General features: G+C 38.8%; 1 protein-coding gene across 1 annotated transcript in view; it reads left to right on the top strand.

The window, feature by feature from the left end:
- The first annotated feature begins 220 nt into the window (after nt 1-220).
- The window catches only part of Maob (monoamine oxidase B), a 105,739-nt gene continuing 88,788 nt past the window's right edge, over nt 221-17,171 (top strand). The window contains exon 1 of the mRNA XM_057759700.1: nt 221-380. Coding sequence (XP_057615683.1) covers nt 335-380 — 46 coding nt within the window. The 5' untranslated portion in view covers nt 221-334. The remainder of the gene's footprint in view (nt 381-17,171) is intronic.

Here is a 17,171-nt window from a genome sequence, read left to right as displayed (position 1 = left end):
TTCTATCCTCTCAGTTGCATTGAACGATTGCGAGACTGATTAGAAAATACATAGCAGAAAGCAAGGGGTTGTTTACTCAGAGGAAGAACTTTGTTGTTCTAGGTCACCGTCTCAGCTGGGGTGTCCGCCCTCCTTAATCCTGGACCTTCGGGCAAGGGGCGGAGGCGAGGACTTGCGCAGTGGCAGGAGGGCGGGGCTCAGAGTCCAGGCGCCCGCCAGCTTATAGCCGGTCTGCCCAGGCACTAGCGTGAAGGGACAGCGCGCAGCGCGGCTACAGGCAAAGGTCCTGACACAGTAGCGGGCGACGTGAGCGGCCTGGAACCTAACGAGCACCATGAGCAACAAATGCGATGTGATCGTGGTGGGGGGCGGCATATCAGGTCAGTCGCCGCTGTGAGCTCCTGCTATGTTCTCAAATGGCCAGCTCAAGGGAGGCCAGCAAGGCAAAGGAGCGGAGGCGGACCCCAGAATCCCGACTCTTGCTGTACCTGAGGCTATCCTTGTGGGTGGAATTGAGCTATTGTCTGTCTGTGTCCTTCCTGGGGAGTGGATTCAGTGAGTCCCTGGCCACAAATGGGAGACTGGAAGCTTGCTGAGGGTTTGGTGTTAGACTTTGATCCTTTCCTTCAAGAATGCTGCTAGAATTTTCCAGTTGAGGGGAAAGGGAACTGGAAAGCTGGAGACACTTGGAGTTGGGAGACCCTCAAAGGTCAGATATTGGTTCCAGATTGATCTAAACACGTTACTAACTTAGAAAAGGCAAGCAACAGGTTTTTATCTTGTCATTGATCGAGTGGTCTTGAAAAGGAAAAGGAGATAGATCCTGTTGCCAAGTATCGCTCAGACTTCCCGAATTCTCTGTGGCCCCCTGATTGCTATGAGTTCAACAGAGCTAACCGTGCCTTCCTGGCGAATGCTGCTTTTAGCCCCACCTACCCTGGCAGTCTCTCCCTGAGTATCGTAGGATGACCAAACTGCTACTAGGCCCAAGTCCACTCCATATTTGGTAAGAATGGGGACAAAGACTGCCCATCTGTAGGGAGACTATGGACACAACAAAGGTAAGAAGCGCAGAAGTCAGACCTGGGAGGGGATTATAAGGAATGAAACTCTCTAGAGAGGTCAGGCGGGCTCCAAGTCACAGGGCCAGTGAGAATAAGCAATGCTCTCATCATAGGCAGTTTAACTGGTACCTAGATTCCTAGAAGGTGCTTTCAAAATCTGTAGAGAAATTGTTTAAAGATTTACCGTCCATTGATCTTAAAGGACCATATTTATGAGGAGATCACCTTTCTTCCTGTCATGAGCACTGGACAAGTGACCTGACTCTCTGGGAACCAGAGAGAGTCCACCAGCATTGAACGTTGCCTACTAATCTTGGTTCTGTTTTCATGGCAGCCCTCCTCACCTCTGGGTCAGAGCTTGGATTAAATACCTCTGTGTAGTCTGCCATGTTGAACTTACCCATGGGAGGCAAGCAGCCTGGCACTGAAGATGCATTGATGCGTGAGCACAGTGTGCTGAGGTGGTAAGAGTGGACACATACTCAGCTTTCATGGCAATGCTTTTCCTGCCTTCTCTCTAAGAGAAACTGGACGTCAAAGCATTTCCCACCCAGGTGCCATAGACGATATTACTGCTCCAGACACTATGTTGTCTTGTGAGAAACTAAACCTTTTCTTTTCAGGCCACTAACTAAAGTCCTTTGCTTTCCCAAAGTGCCCTGAGGGGTTTTCTACTTTGCCCCATTTTTTTTTTTTTTTGGTCTTTCTGATTTATGCCTTAAACTTTCAACAGAATGCTTGGGTCTTAGTGGTACCTACCTTTAATACCAGAACTAGGGAGGCAGAGGCAAGGAAATCTCTGGGTTTGAGGCCTGGTCTGCAGAGCAAGTTCCTCGATGGCCAGAACTAAATACACAGAGAAACCTTGTCTTGAAAAACCAAGAGAACAAACCAAACAATAACCAAAGCAAAAGAACAGTATGTTTGTATTTTTAGTGCAGAGAGCAGAGCCACAGCTTCACCATACCATGCAAGGCCTCTGCCACTGAGCTACATCCCCAGTTTCTATGCTCCAAACCATCAAACTCACAGAAATTATTCATGTTAGACTTGCACAGGAGAGGTGTATAAAGGTTTAACTGCTTTCATAAACCTTGATGAACCTCTGCATTAACTCTGGTCAACACAAGTGCATGATAAGAGACTTCCCTTTGCCCACAATTTTGTGTGGAATGGATATCCTGCTAATGAAAGCAAGAGATCCAAGGCCCAGACTTGCTATATCTGCTCCTTGCAGATAACACCAGTGAATCATAGTCAGATTATAAGACTATTGTGAAGGGTAAGTGAAAAATGCGAGTTCTGGTTTGGAAATGTCTGAAATATGGCACCCAGGGCACTGAAGGTGTCAAAATGGAAGACAGATGCACATGGTAGCACACTTTCAGATTCCCTGTGATGGGAAGGATGAAGCAAGAGGATAGGAGGACCAAAAGTTCAATGCCAGCCTCCTGTAACACAATCTTTTCTTAACAAAAGTTCTATCACTCTAAGAAGGGAGTTGAGATTTCTAGAGGACAATCTAAGGAGAAATGATTTCTTATGGCCTGTGTTGCAGTAGGCTAACTGTAGAGACCAAAAATGCACCATATATTAAAACAAAAATCAAAAAAAATAATTATTAATATTTTCATCACAAAATAATAAATGTTTGAGTAGATAGAAATAATTATTCTCATTTGAGTCTTACGCTGTGCATAACTGTATCAAAACATCCTGGAAATATGTACCTTTGCTGTGCTGTGAATGGAACTCAGACCTCAAACATTTTAGTTACCTCTACCAGTGAGTTACATCTCTAGTTCTGTAAATAAATTATAAAAGACAGAAACTAGGAAGACAGCTCAGTCAGTATAGTATTTGCTGCAGAAACACGAGGATGGAGTTAACTCTCCTCCCCAGAACCCATGTAAAATACAGCTGAAAATAATGTGAGAGTTTGAAGACAGAGAGTAGCTCTGGGGAATGCTATCTATTGCAGAAGACACAGCAACTGCAATTGGGAACTCACAGCACTGCAAAAGAATGGGTTCATCAACAGTCAGGTATGGGTGGAGGAGAGGTTCATGGGGCCCTACTTGCCACTGATGGACTATTTGGTATTGATATATTCAGAGAAAGGTAAGACCTTCAGCTAAGTGCTCGCTGATGACCTAACCAGACTACAATAGGTAGTTCAAATCCACTGGTCATATATATGGCCCAGATTAAAATAAATGCATTACAAAATAAAAACAAAGTCATGAAACGAACTAGTATCAATGAATCAGTGAGGTGATGATTGATAGGAATAAAAGGGAGATAAGAGAAGATGTTGGTGGGAGGTCATATAATTGCATATCTATACATATCTATTTATATATATGTACATATGCATATATATGTATATGAAGTTGTCAAATGACAAAATTTATCCGTTTAAAAAAAGAGATGGGGCTGGAGAGAACTGGAGAGCTGGCCTTTGCAGACAACCTGGGTTCTGGTCCCAATACCCATATAGCAGATCACAACAAGACTATAAGTTCAGGCAAGTACCCATACAATAAAGATATCTATATCTATATATCTATATCTATATCTATATATATGAACAAAAGAACTGAGTATGAAGAAGACACATAGTTGTAAGCCCAGAACAGCTAGAAACCCTATCTTTAAAAAAAAAAAATAGTGCCTGGATGTTGACCTCTGGCTTACACACACACACACACACACACACACACACACACACACGTGAGTACTTGTACAACCACACACAGAGATGTATGCATACCACACATACAAACACACATGAGGGAACTGGTGTGTGTGAAAACAGGAGTCTATTCTTTCATTTAATGAGCACTTACTCCTATCTCACACAAAGGGAATTAAATTTGAACATAGGCTGTGGATCCTGGAGCCCTCACAAGTGAATGTGACAGTCAGTCACGAACAATTAATAAAAATGGCCCGTGACACGTGCTTTGGTAGCACACATGCAAAACTCTAGAGAAGGTGATTGTAGAACATATCTGAATCTGGGAAAATATGGGCAAACTTCACACACAAGAGGAGGGACCTGGGCTTTAGAGAAAGCATGAAATGGATATGCGATGTAGATGCTGGAAGCATGCATGGGAAAGACCTAGCCACATGTTCAGGAAGCACTTAGAATTGCAGAGGACAGAAAGACTACAAGAGCTGAAGCAGCAGGAAATCTGTTGAAAGGCTGTGTCTCCTGGAAGTGACAGGGAAGCTTCAGCCATGATTCCTCAACAATATGGCTGCCTAATCAAAACCTGAACAAGTACAACACCAATAGACATGATAACACAGAAAGAAAACATTTCAAGAGACCCCACCCCTTAAGAATAACTATTAGCAACTAAGGAATGCTCAAGGGGAAAAAAATAGTCTTCCCCAGGAAAGAGTCTCCAAATAACTTACCCACTTCTAGACAGTCAGGCCCGAATAAACAGACTGAGCAGGTTGTATCTATTCATTTGAGTTTATGTGTATATACATATATGTGAGTGCATATTATATATGTATGTATAAAACAATATAAAAAGGAGGCATGGATCTGAAAGGTATCAAGAAGAGGTATGGGAGGTTTAGAGGGAGAATAGAAAATGGGGAATTGATGTAATTATATTTTAATTTCAAAAATAAAAAATTAATACCTCTTAAGGAAAGAATTTCATTGTGAAGAATGAGGGAGAGGTCTGACAGAAACAAAACTGAAAGGTCAGTTGGGATGGTGACCCTGGTGGCACAAGCCTGGAACTCCAGCTTTAAGTCTGAGTACACAGCAGAATTGATTTAAAATTTTTCCAAGTTTTTTTAAAGGTCACTAGAGATAAATCGTGGAGAGCCTTTTATGTTTTTATCATCTTTTGTTGTAAGTGAATGTGATACTTTTTAATTCCTAAAAGATAAACGTGAGATGATTGGGAATACGGAGAGAGTGCTGGTGTGAAAGGAACTGGAAAGAACAGAGGACAGGTTGGGAAAAGTTGAGACAGCTGGAAAGGAAGTGATGGGAATACACTTAGGAACAGAAACCTAGTAGCCAGAAACTGAAGGAGGAATTTGGTGCCATAGATGTGCGTGACAGAGAGTTAAAGTCACTGCCATGGAAGAAATGGCCCAAGTCAAGTTGAGAGTATACAATTTTAGAGTCAGGAAGTGATTGACACAATGGTTTATGTTTCCAAATTCCACTCTGTTTTTTAAACCTTGTTAATGATTAAACATGGGGCAATCTGATAATCCCCTGATAAGTTTTAAAGCTGTCAGCAAATTTGAATTCCTCCCTTTAGGATAAACAGAGAGGCACACTCAGGGTATAGCTAGTTAATATATAACTTTCTTTAATGCTTAAAAGCTTTCAGTGTAATTGGGGTATCTCTTTAGAAATGTCTGATTAGAAGTGATTCCCTACTAGTGGAAGAAGAAGGTCGTCCATTTCCCGAAAACTGGCAAAGCAAACTGAATCTCCTACTTGGACCTGGCAGGCAGCGCTGCAGTTTAATTTTTTAATGTTTGGGTTGCCGCAGTCATGGAAACTATCTTGCAAGTCTGGAGTAGATCCTACTCAACCACCAAAATAAAAGCTAAGAAAGAGCAACTCAACGCAGAAAAGAGAAAGATTTTGCTAGATTTGGGAAAGGAGAGGCAGGAGACACTTGCTTGAGATCCTTGGAGGAGCATGAATCTACCTTCTAAATCCAACATATGGTGGGTGAGTGATGTATGTGGTTAGGAAAGTGAGCTGGCTGACTGCTGGTGGGACTAGCTTGGATAGGAAGTCCCATTCACAGTCATAAGATATCATGAGTTCAGGGACACTGGGGGTAGAGGTGTCTTTGGGATTGACAGTCAAGCCTTCTCTTTCTCTGTCATGAAAGGAAAAAAAATGGAGAAATTCCCCTTAAGCGAAATGTTCAAAAACATCTATAATTTGATAATGTGCTTGAAAATTTGTATATCCCAGCTAAGAAAAAAAAACCAGAAAGGCCAGGGCAGTATTCAGTAAGCATAGATTCAAACCATGAAAACCGCACGTGAGCCCTATTTCCTCCACTCACCTAAGATACTTCGCATGGCTTTTTTCATCACTTGCTTCCTCGCTTCTTTTTTCACTGGAAAAGACGGCTTACTAACTGATAAAAAATTGAAAATTAAAATTAGAAATGATTCAAAACATGTACTAGGAAAATAATTCTCAGTGAACAGGGAAGGAAAAAACTGCTTCCATGGAAAATAAAGCAGGAGAAAGACTAGTTTTAAAAGCAACTGAAAGTAGAAAGGGGGCAATTAGGGGAAAGGAAGGAAGGAGGGGGAGGAGAGAGAAAGGTGAGAGAAAGGGTGGGATCAGGTATGCTTTATGCTGTATGCAGATGTCACAATGAAACACATTGACTTTCCAATTGCTATCATGAAGTCACAATGGATTTTTTTTTTTTTTTGCCTATTTCAGAGGTTCAGAAAGAAGGCTTGTGATATGCCTTTATTTTCTGAACAAAGAGCCTTTTCCCTTTTTCCCTTTTCTAAAAACCACTGAACTCATCTGAGGGAAGACAGCTAGAAGGAACTGGAGGGAGGAATGGAGGGGGAAGTGACGTCATTCTATTTCAGTTAAAACATTTTTTAAAAGCACTTTCAACATGTAATTATTACAAAATGGGGCCTTCATCTTTGTACTGTAAAAATCATTACCATTATATGCAATGCAAATAGTAATGTTTAAAAACAACTTTTTTACATATGTATTTCTAATTTTGATTGTAATTTTAATCTTATAAATATATGGTGAGTTACATGATAATTTTTTACATTTATACAGTCTCTGTAATGATCAAATCAGGGTAGTTAATATTTTTCTCACCTTATTCAAAATTTTTCACTTATATGTGATAATTGAACACATTTATGAAGCACAGTCATAAATGTCAGTAGATACAGATAATATGTTCTAATCAAATTCGGATAATTTTGTCCTCACTACCTGATCATTGTTTTTTGTTTGGAGACTTCTAGACTCTCTCTTCCCACAAAGGTAAATGTATTATAAAATAAATTCTATTAGTGAGACCTCTGTACCTAATGTATCTTATATCAACCAGAATAATCTTGTATTGCCTGATAACGTCACACACACACACACACACACACACACACACACACACTGTATAATCAAATCAGTGTAACTAGCATTTCTTTTTCTTCAAAATATGTATTACTTTGTATTGGAACCTTTGGTTGCCTCTTTTAGCACTTTGCAAAATACATAATAAATTGTGGCTGTGGATTGGAGCTTGGTAGTACAGTGATTTTCCAGCATGCATAAGGCCTTGGGTGCAATCCTAGAACTTCAGAATAAAACAGTTTTAAAAACTATTGTATTCTATAGTCCAGTGACAATGCTATAGAACACTACAACTTACAATGTATATGACTGTGTTTTGCTACCTGCTGTCTCACAGTATGACCTGACTCTAGTCCTTTCCAGTCTCTAGTGCATTTTACTCTCTTTTGTGAGATCAGCAGTTTTGGCTTCCAAATATGAGTGAGGTCATCCACTGCTTACCTTTCTGTGCCTTGCTTATTTCTCTTGATGCAATCTCCAGTCCCTGAGAGAAGAAACAGGCACTTTTAAATGTAATAACTACTTCCTTTTCAGGAGCCAATAATTTTTCTGGATGTGACTCACATAGGTGATAGCAACAAAATGTGTGCATAAATTTAAGCATTGGTAACAGCCTGCCCACTTCTAACTGTGTCCTGCCACAGACCCCCATCAAAGGACTGGAGGAGCTCATTGGTTCCTCATCTGGAGAAATCTGTGAATTCCTAGATCTGTGCTTCAGCATCACCCCAGCCAGGCTGCTGTTCTAATTCTGATGTAGTTCTTATCGTGGCCTCTTGACACCTGTCTTCATTATAATAAAAGGTAAACAACAAACGGAATTATCCACTCAACACTGTTACTTAACAACAGTAAAGAGCGGTAGCATATTGAGCATTGTCTACATGCTTGACTTTTCATGGCAGCTTCATTAGGATTCTAATGACAATGCCTCCTTACACCTAGGGTGTATTGGTAGGAGGAGCCTGTAAGTGGGCTGCGTGGGTGAAACCACATATCACTAAAGAACAATTTCTTGCACATTTTCAGAAGTCAGCAGAGTGGGTTTAAGGCACTGATGGAGGAGTTACTTTCATTGGTTAATAAAGAAACTGCCTTGGCCCATTCGATAGGCCAGCCCTTAGGTGGGTAGAGTAGACAGAACAGAATGCTGGGAAGAAGGGAAGTTAGGCAGACGCCATGCCTCTCCTCTCTGGTCAGATGCGATGGAACAAGCTGCCAGGTCAGACATGCTGAATCTTTCCCGGTAAGACACCACCTCGTGGTGCTACACAGATTACTAAATATGGGTTAAGCAAGGTATGAGAGTTAGCCAAGAAGAGGCTAGATATAATAGGCCAGGCAGTGTTTAAATGAATACAGTTTGTGTGTTGTTATTTCGGGGCATAAGCTAGCCAGGTGGCCGGGAGCCGGGTGGCAGGAACACAGCCCGCAGCTCCTTCTACAAGGCACAAATGAGCCTTCTAAGTACTTCAATACCATCCTCCCACTAGCTGGGCAATGAGGTTGGGGCTCTGTACCTTATAGGAGCAGCAGCAGTGACAACAACTTTCAAAGGTTGTGTCCTATCTTACAAGCTTTGCTACCTTTGGTAAAATAGTTAACTTTCCCTGCCTTCATTTTCTTATCTGGCAAATGGGGTTACTAATAACATCTATATTATCTATTATATAAAGTGATTGAGAAGAATAAAGAGAAAAATGTATGTTAGGTGTTTGGAAAAGGGCTCAGCATCTGCAAAGTATACAGTAAATGTTGACTATTCTTGTTAATCAGGCTCACAAAGTGACCACTTATCCAGTAATAGATTGAGAAATTGACTTGTAGAATTAGTTTGTGTCTGCACACACACACACACAGGGAGAGAGGGGGGGGAGGGAGGGAGAGGGAGGAGGAGGGAGATGGGGAAACAAGGCCTATTACAACAAGGAATTCTGTTTGCAAGCACTGCTTATTCTGTTCATATATACAGATGATATATGAAGCCAGTGACTGAATTTAAAGAAAAAACTTAAACTCGCTTTGAAATATACATCTAAAACATAAATATGTCAAATACCAGAAATCCCAAACATATTGCTCTACAAAGCTTTACAATCGACTTGATGCCTGCAGACAATAACGTTAGGATTGCCCCCATTCCCTGTTGCAGTTCTACTCTCCTTGCAAGAATAACACATCCAGGGAAGCAAGTTTCAGTCTTTTCACCTTTGTCCACTACAGCAATTTCTCTATAACAATAATTTTTTTGAACACAGAGTCTTACTCTGATGCTCAAGATGTTCTTAATCTTTAGATGCTCTGGTCTCACCTTCCTAGACACTGGGATTACAGGTGTGTGTCACCATGTCCATCTACGGAATGATGATTAATTCTGCTCTGGTATCATTCATTCATTCACACAGCTGCAAGAACACACATTCCCAGAAGATTTTAATAGGGTAATTACCTTAACTGATCTGTACACGGTTAATGCTTGGTTTAAATACCGCAGCATATAACTGAAGAACTCAATTGTTCTAATAGTTTCTACATTTTTGACAAAATAAAACATACAAGAGGTCTCTGGCTTTGAACTTGTGAACTTGAAGAGATACTTTAGTTTGTAGATTATTTCTCCAAGGTGTTGGCCTCCAGGAGCACTGACACAGTAAAGTCTATATAATGACATTTCATTGTTGATAGTACTGTTTCCAGATATTAATAATGACAGATGGTGTTTTACCACCCAAATTTAGTAAATTCTCACATTTATTCCTAACAATTTTCAAATTCACACATACAGTAATTGATATGCCTTAAATTAGAATGTCTGCAGCTTAAAGAGTATGTCCAATCAGTGGTATTAAGTCACTACAGGTGAAAAGATAAGAGTGTAATGGTAGGTGTGTGCTAGGACCCGGGATGAATGGAATGTATACAGTTGTATATGACCCTGGCATGAACTACTCATAACTTAACTTTCAGTTTTAGGTTTGGTGGACATGATACTTATGATCTTGGCAATGCCCCATGTCTGATTTTATTACTGCTTCTCATCTACTATGCTTTATTTAAATTATCTGTTAAGGGATGCATCTGAAGCTCAGTCAGTAGAGTGCTTACCTATCATGCACAAAGCCCCTAGTTCCATGCATAGTACTGCATAAACCAAACATGATGATTCATGCCTTGTATTCTCAGTCCTCAGGACATGAAAACATAAGGATTGGAAGTTCAAAATCACGCTCAGCTGCACAGTGAATTTCAAGTCAGCCTGAAATGATATGAGACAATGTCTCATAGGACAAATGATCTGATTAAAGATTTGTGAATTTTTATCTGATCACAAACTTGTCAAAATCAGGGACATGCTATGATTTATCTCTCTAGCTCTAGACTTTCATAGCCCTCAGAAACTGGGTTAAACCAATAGAATTCCTGGGTGAGGATTATGGGTCTTCCTAGGCTCTGGCTCCATAGTTGAGAACTTGTTGAAGAATGGAGCTAAACCATATACCTCCTAAAGGAAGAGGGCTAACCTAGATGTGAAGCACATGGCTTAGAGGATCTGAAGACTTCACTTCAAATCCCAGCTGTTTTTCTAAATGTGCAGCTTGGATAAGCCAGCGCTTGCTCAGTTTCAGGATCTTTCTCCATGAGTGGGAGCTGCTCCATCAGGAAATACTGACCTTATTTTTATAAGTCACTGGGTATTTTTTTTTACAAGTCACCTTACAGAAGGGACTCTAAAAACTTGAAAGAGAAAATAGCCTGCTAGGTTTAAAATGTATGTCAAAATGAGAGTCTCTATTTAGGTGTACCATGGACCTAAAGAACTGGTGATTTTGCTCTGCACCAGAATGCTTTGGAAATTTGTTCTGGTTATATATGTGGCAGTCCATTTTTTTCCTTTTTTAAGGATTCATTTAATTTTATTTTATGTGCATGAGTGTTTACTTACATGTATACACGTGCACTGTGTATGTGTCTGATGCCCCCAGATACCAGAGGAAGGTGTTGGACTTCCGTTAACTGAAGTTACAAATGTTGTGAGCTGGGAATTGAATCTCAGATCTCTGAAAGAGCAGCAAATGCTCTTAACTGATGACTTACCTCTTCAGCCCTGACTTTACATTCTCTCAAGAGCTCACTAGGCTTTATTTCTAAGGAATCTACATAAAACTGATTTATGCTACAAAAGGATTGTTAAAAGGTTAAAATTCTTCCTTAATTTTGAATATTCAAGTGATGAATTTCTTTTGAGATAATGTTTTAAGTGATTTCTGATATGAAAGCTTCTTAAGATTTTTACTTATTAGATAAAACCACCTCCTTCCTCACTTGTTCATTTTGAGTTGTGTTAGGAATGAGATCTAAGTCCTTATGCTTACTAAGAAAATATTTCACTGCTGAGCTACATCCCCAGCTCAAGAACACCGAATTTTATTTATTTCTCTAAATGCTTTTTTATTTTTATAAAATATTTTATTCATTTTTATATTTTTTTACTTTTATTTATTTATTAGTAGTATGTCTATGTAATGTTTGGGTGGGTATTAGTGACATGGCATGTGGGGGAGGGGGTCACAGAACAGTGTTTTGGAGTGGTTCTTTCCTTCAACTTTTACATGGATGTAACCTATAAAATATTAGTCATCTTGCCATACACAGTGTTAAAAGACATCTGAAGTGTTTAGTGTTTAATAAGCCTTTGGTTTTGTGTCAATTTTTTCTCCCATTGTTATTTCATTCTGGCTTGCTCAGCAGCAGTATTTTCCAGAATTTGACAATGACGAAGGTGTCCTGACAGGTCTCAGCTTTATTTGCTTCTAGTCCAAACACCCTCACTGCTTTTTATTAATCTGTCCAATATTTCCACCAATTTTTTCATATTAAATATGGAGTCATGGCTTCATCATTTGGAGATGAGGCTGTTTTTTTTCCCTCTTAGGCTCTCAGTTGTGTTTCTATCTTAAATTGCATTTTGTTTTAATTTTATCACACTTCTATGGGTTATTTCTAGTTTGTTGCATTGTAGCAGCAAATTGTTGAGATTGTCATCTAACAGAAGGATGAAATGAAATAGGAACAGCCAAATTAATTAATAGCCAGAATACCCTTAGAAGTTTGAAGAAAGAATTCCACTTAGATAAATGGAAGTTTCAGTCATCCCATCTGTGGGATTTATACTTTAACACACATTTTAGAGAGCTGGAAATATTTTTAATAATAGAAACTATAAAGATAATACATATTTGAGAAGAGAAATCTATAAATTTACAAAAAATGTCAAGAAGGAAATGAAACTCAGGTATAATTAAACCTCATAAAACTACCTACTCTTACTATTTTAGTCTATATTTTCTTCATAGAAACTATTTATTATATACTCATCACTATTCCATTTTAAAAGTAATAACATTTTATGAATGCTTACAAATATCTTTCATTAATTATGTTTATTGAAAACTCGTACAGTAAAAATACATTGATTATAATTTCCCTTTCTCCTTTTTTCCCCAGATATTCTCTACCTTTTCATCCATCAAGCTCCATACCTTCTTTCTCTCTCTTTAGAGAAAACAGGCAAATAAAAAAGCAAACAAACTACCACAACAGAAGCAAAACAAAACAAACCCAAAACAGCACACACACATATACACACGCATACACACGTAAGCAAAACCTATAAAGATACCAACCTGGAAACCATAATATACAAACAAAAGACCAGAAAGATTTAAAAAGTGCCTAAACAAATGAGTGTGACCAAAAATGTTATCTTCAAAAAATAGCATTTATTTTATTTTCTGTTGTCATCTACTGCTGGGCATAGGGTTAACATACACAGTGAGAGTCTGTTGGAGAAAACTAATTTTTCCTTTGAATTTTTTTTTCTAAATGAAGTTGTCAAGGAGCGATAGCTTATCTTCTGCATTAGAGATGGGAGCCACTGACCATTTCCTCTTTCAGCTCTGGGACCCAGTCTGACTTGAAATCTTCCTTCTACACAGCCTCAGCGCTTCAGCAGACTTGCTTTCTTCTCAGTTTCTAAATACCTCACAAGAAGAGGCTAGAGATCATTTACACTGACTTGTATACATCTTACTTGATCTTGCCTCATAGGATAGCTTTCTTATATTTGTTTGGTTTCATTGATGCAGGACCTTACTATACAGTCCCGGGTTACCTGAAACTCTCTTAGCCTAGGATGGACTTGAGCTCAGTGTGTAGTTCAAGATGGTCTCAAATTTGATAATTTCCTGCCCTCCTACCTCTGAACTCTGGGATTCCATATGATTGATAAATTTATAAGAATACTTCATATTATTATTTAATGCACCATCTCTTCAACACTGGTGTTTTTTCCAAATTTCTTCTTTTAGACAAAGTTATAATATATATAAATTATTGTTCATAATACTATTTCTTTATGAAATTATTAGAAATAAATTTTGGAAATCCCTCCAGTTCTTTTAGTATTTCAAAACTGTCACCCCAGACAAATTTCACCAATTCATTTTAATACTGAACTTCTTAGTCAATTCAAAAGAAAACAAGTATTCTCCCCATCTACGATACAGCACAAAGAAACCCATGATTCTTCATCAATTCAGAACTGTAATGCATTGAAGTTGTTGATAGTAGCAGTCATAAACAGATTCAGTTTTTTTCAAATTTTAGTGAAATTTTCATCTATGAATGTGCAGTCAACACCTTTTGTCTACAACGTCTACTATAAACATATTTTTATCTTTGTAAAATATTGGATACAATTTATCCTGTTCTTCTAGACATCTGCCATCATTAATTAGCTGATAGGTTTTGTTATAGAAATGAAAATAGCCTTATGACCAACCATTTTCTGTGACTAATTATTTTTATCCATCTAGATAAGATGGAAACACAGCTTCATCCACAGCCTATTGTAACAGCTGATTAAACAGCTGTTTTATGGTTACATTTTAATCTCTTCTCCAGTTTACATTCATATGCTATGATAGATTTTAGTATACACAGGAGAGATGTGAGATACAGCCGACTGAGAATGGTCCTTTTATGCTATGCTAGTCAGTAACAATCAAACTAGTCTTGTTAAGCACCAATGATAAACTCACATACAGGTGTGCATTAAAATGAGTTGTTCTCATTTCATCAAATGTGTTTCCCTATGTTGTGGTTTCTATGGCGGACAAAACTGTTTTTCTCATTTGCTTGCTCTTTGGTTACTTTGTTTACTCAACAAACCTCTGTTGAGTGCACTGTTTGCCAAGCATTGAGCTAGAATAAGGACACGTGGATGGACAATATCTTTGAGATGTACACTAAACAGAGAGAAGCAAAGACACAGGTGAAGTCCCTAAAGGATAGTGTGGTGAGAGAGACATGTTATGTGGTTTAGGAGAGAGATTGGTGGGGAAGAATGGTCACTTTACCGGCCTCAGAGACACTGGAGAAAATCTTGTCAATATTTATTGAAGAGATCAACGGCCTATTCAAATATTACTCTCTCAAATATACCTTAAGTGGCTAAAGTGTAGATTTATAGTTAATATACTTAGAGCATTGGAAGTTTTCTTTGTTATTTGACTGGAAAATGACAGTGTAATGGGTGCTGTGGTATGCTGTAAGATCCATACAGAATGGGCTGATAATGTCAGCTGATACTGGACTACATTTGAAAATTTCTCTGGGAACCCCCTTGGTCGGAGGAAATGGACTCGTGCATGAGTGTTGCCTTTGCCTGAAGGCACTGTACAACCAGTGTGTTGGCACAAAGGACTGGATTCCTTGTCTCAATTGAGGGGACTCTGGAAGGCCATCTCACGTTCAGAGCTGCTCTCTGATGTCCCTATTGTGATTATGTCTCAGTTGAGTCCCTCTCTTAGCAAAATGCCTTCCATCTTTGTGTATGTCAAGTATTGATAAGGCTCCTATATATATATACAAACTTCTCTCTGAAGCTGTTTGCCTGGAACCATAATCTAGACAGATTATGGTTGAGCAGCAATTCTTGATCAATATGTTATGAGATATTCTTATCACGGAGCAGATTTAACAAGTTTGAAGGTAGAGGCCATTAAAGGATAAAAAAAACCTTTACTATTATGAGTGAACGAAGCTGAGAAGTCCCAGGGATAGTACATAGCCTCTTTCTTTCTGGGTGCCCGCTCTTTGATCCCTTAAAATTCCCAAAGCAAGATGAACTGTGCTTGCTGGTCTCTATACCAGCTCAAAGAAGTTTCAGAGATTCTATTTCTTTCAGCATTCTGTGAACTATTTAAAGTAGAGATTCAGACCCTTTGACATGGAAATTATACAAATATGGGTTTCTTCATTTATTAGAGAACTCTATAGTAGTGAAGTTAAGGAACAAATAATGAAACACAATCATTCCTAAAACCTGGATACATAAGGTCAAGGTCTGTCTGTGTATTCTGAACCATGATATTGTACCTGTGATCTTGGTTTCTGACAAATAACACTTTTGGTGCATATCTATTTACTTCCTTTATCCTTCCACCATTTTCATGAAGCATCCTATAAGAATTCCCACAGGAACTAAAGATAGTGACTACAAAATGGATGATAGAATGAGAAGGAGGAAAATGAGGTTTTGAGAGAGGTAGCTGATTGGTAGGTTTAAGTGTCAAGACTAACAGATTATAGGTCTTTGGTTAAAGGATGTTTATATTTGAGGGATTTGAGCAAGAGAACTAGAAGGATGGAAAGTACTTCTAGTGTTCTATCTGTGTTTTAAGATTTCCACAGATAAACTTTTGATTTTATTCTTTGTAAATGACTGTAACATTGGCAGGCAGAGGGCTGGGTGATACTTGGAATTGAACCCAAGACCTCATATATATTCTACCACTGAGCTATGCTCTCAGTCCTGTATTGTAAAATTTGAGTCAGCATGCACTGAGACTAAGAAATACATCTTCTTTTAATTCAATAAATAATTTAAGAGCCAGAAGAACAGCATCTTTAAAAATGAATTTAGCTATTGTTTTTACAGTTTGACAGAGGACAGAACTACCCACTTCTATGTTTAGGGATGACTGATAAACCTCTCTGTTAGATTCAGAAACACAGCAGACATCCTCTTTGGTTTTGTTCTAAATAATAGTGTGTGTTTCAGTTGCCCACAGTTATTGAGAAGGCTAACTCCTCTGATGGTGACACTGCATAAGTGATGAACCAGAAGATGAAGAAAAGACTCAAAGCAAAGTATTCAGGACTCTGAAGTATGGATCAGCAGTGAGATAGGACTTTACCCTCAAGATTGAAGATGATTAGGAAAAAAAACATGATCAGAATTCACCATTATTAAAGTCCATTGGAAAGAGCACTTTGTTCAACAAACTGTGTGTGCAGGCCTGTGTACTTCCGACAGACAGAATCAGACAAACACACACACACACAGAAAGAGAAAGAGAGACAGACAGACAAAGACAGAGAGACAGACAGAGAGAGGGACAGAGAAAGACAGAGAGACAGACAGAGAGACAGAGAGACATACAGAGACAGAGAGACATACAGAGACAGAGAGACAGACAGAGAGACAGGGAGAGACAGAGAGAGACAGAGGGGGAGAGAGGGAGAGAGAGAGAGAGAGAGAGAGAGAGAGAGAGAGAGAGAGAGAGAGAGAGAATATCAATCTTTTCCATGCTCCAGCAAATGCAACATCCTTGGGCCAGACTATTAGCATTATACTGTCTAGCACTTTGAAGATTCTGAGATTCTGGTCTCAGATTGAAAAAACCCAGACATTGTTTACAATGTTTATTGAGGTGTCTATAAAAGGAAATTGAAGAGCACTTTTTAATCCTATAGTTCAGACTCTTGAATTTATTCTACATCCAACCCTTGAGTAGCAATATGTTTGTTATTCTATGTTTATCTGTCATCATTCTTTAATTAGAAAACATCAGCTATATGCCATCTTCATGATAAATGCTATGAATGAACAACCAAGAAACAGATCCAGC

Source organism: Chionomys nivalis, chromosome X (genome assembly GCF_950005125.1).
Source record: "Chionomys nivalis chromosome X, mChiNiv1.1, whole genome shotgun sequence".
Classification (NCBI taxonomy): domain Eukaryota; kingdom Metazoa; phylum Chordata; class Mammalia; order Rodentia; family Cricetidae; genus Chionomys; species Chionomys nivalis.
Note: the sequence above shows the minus strand (reverse complement) of the source record. Positions and strands in the feature narration are given on the sequence as shown.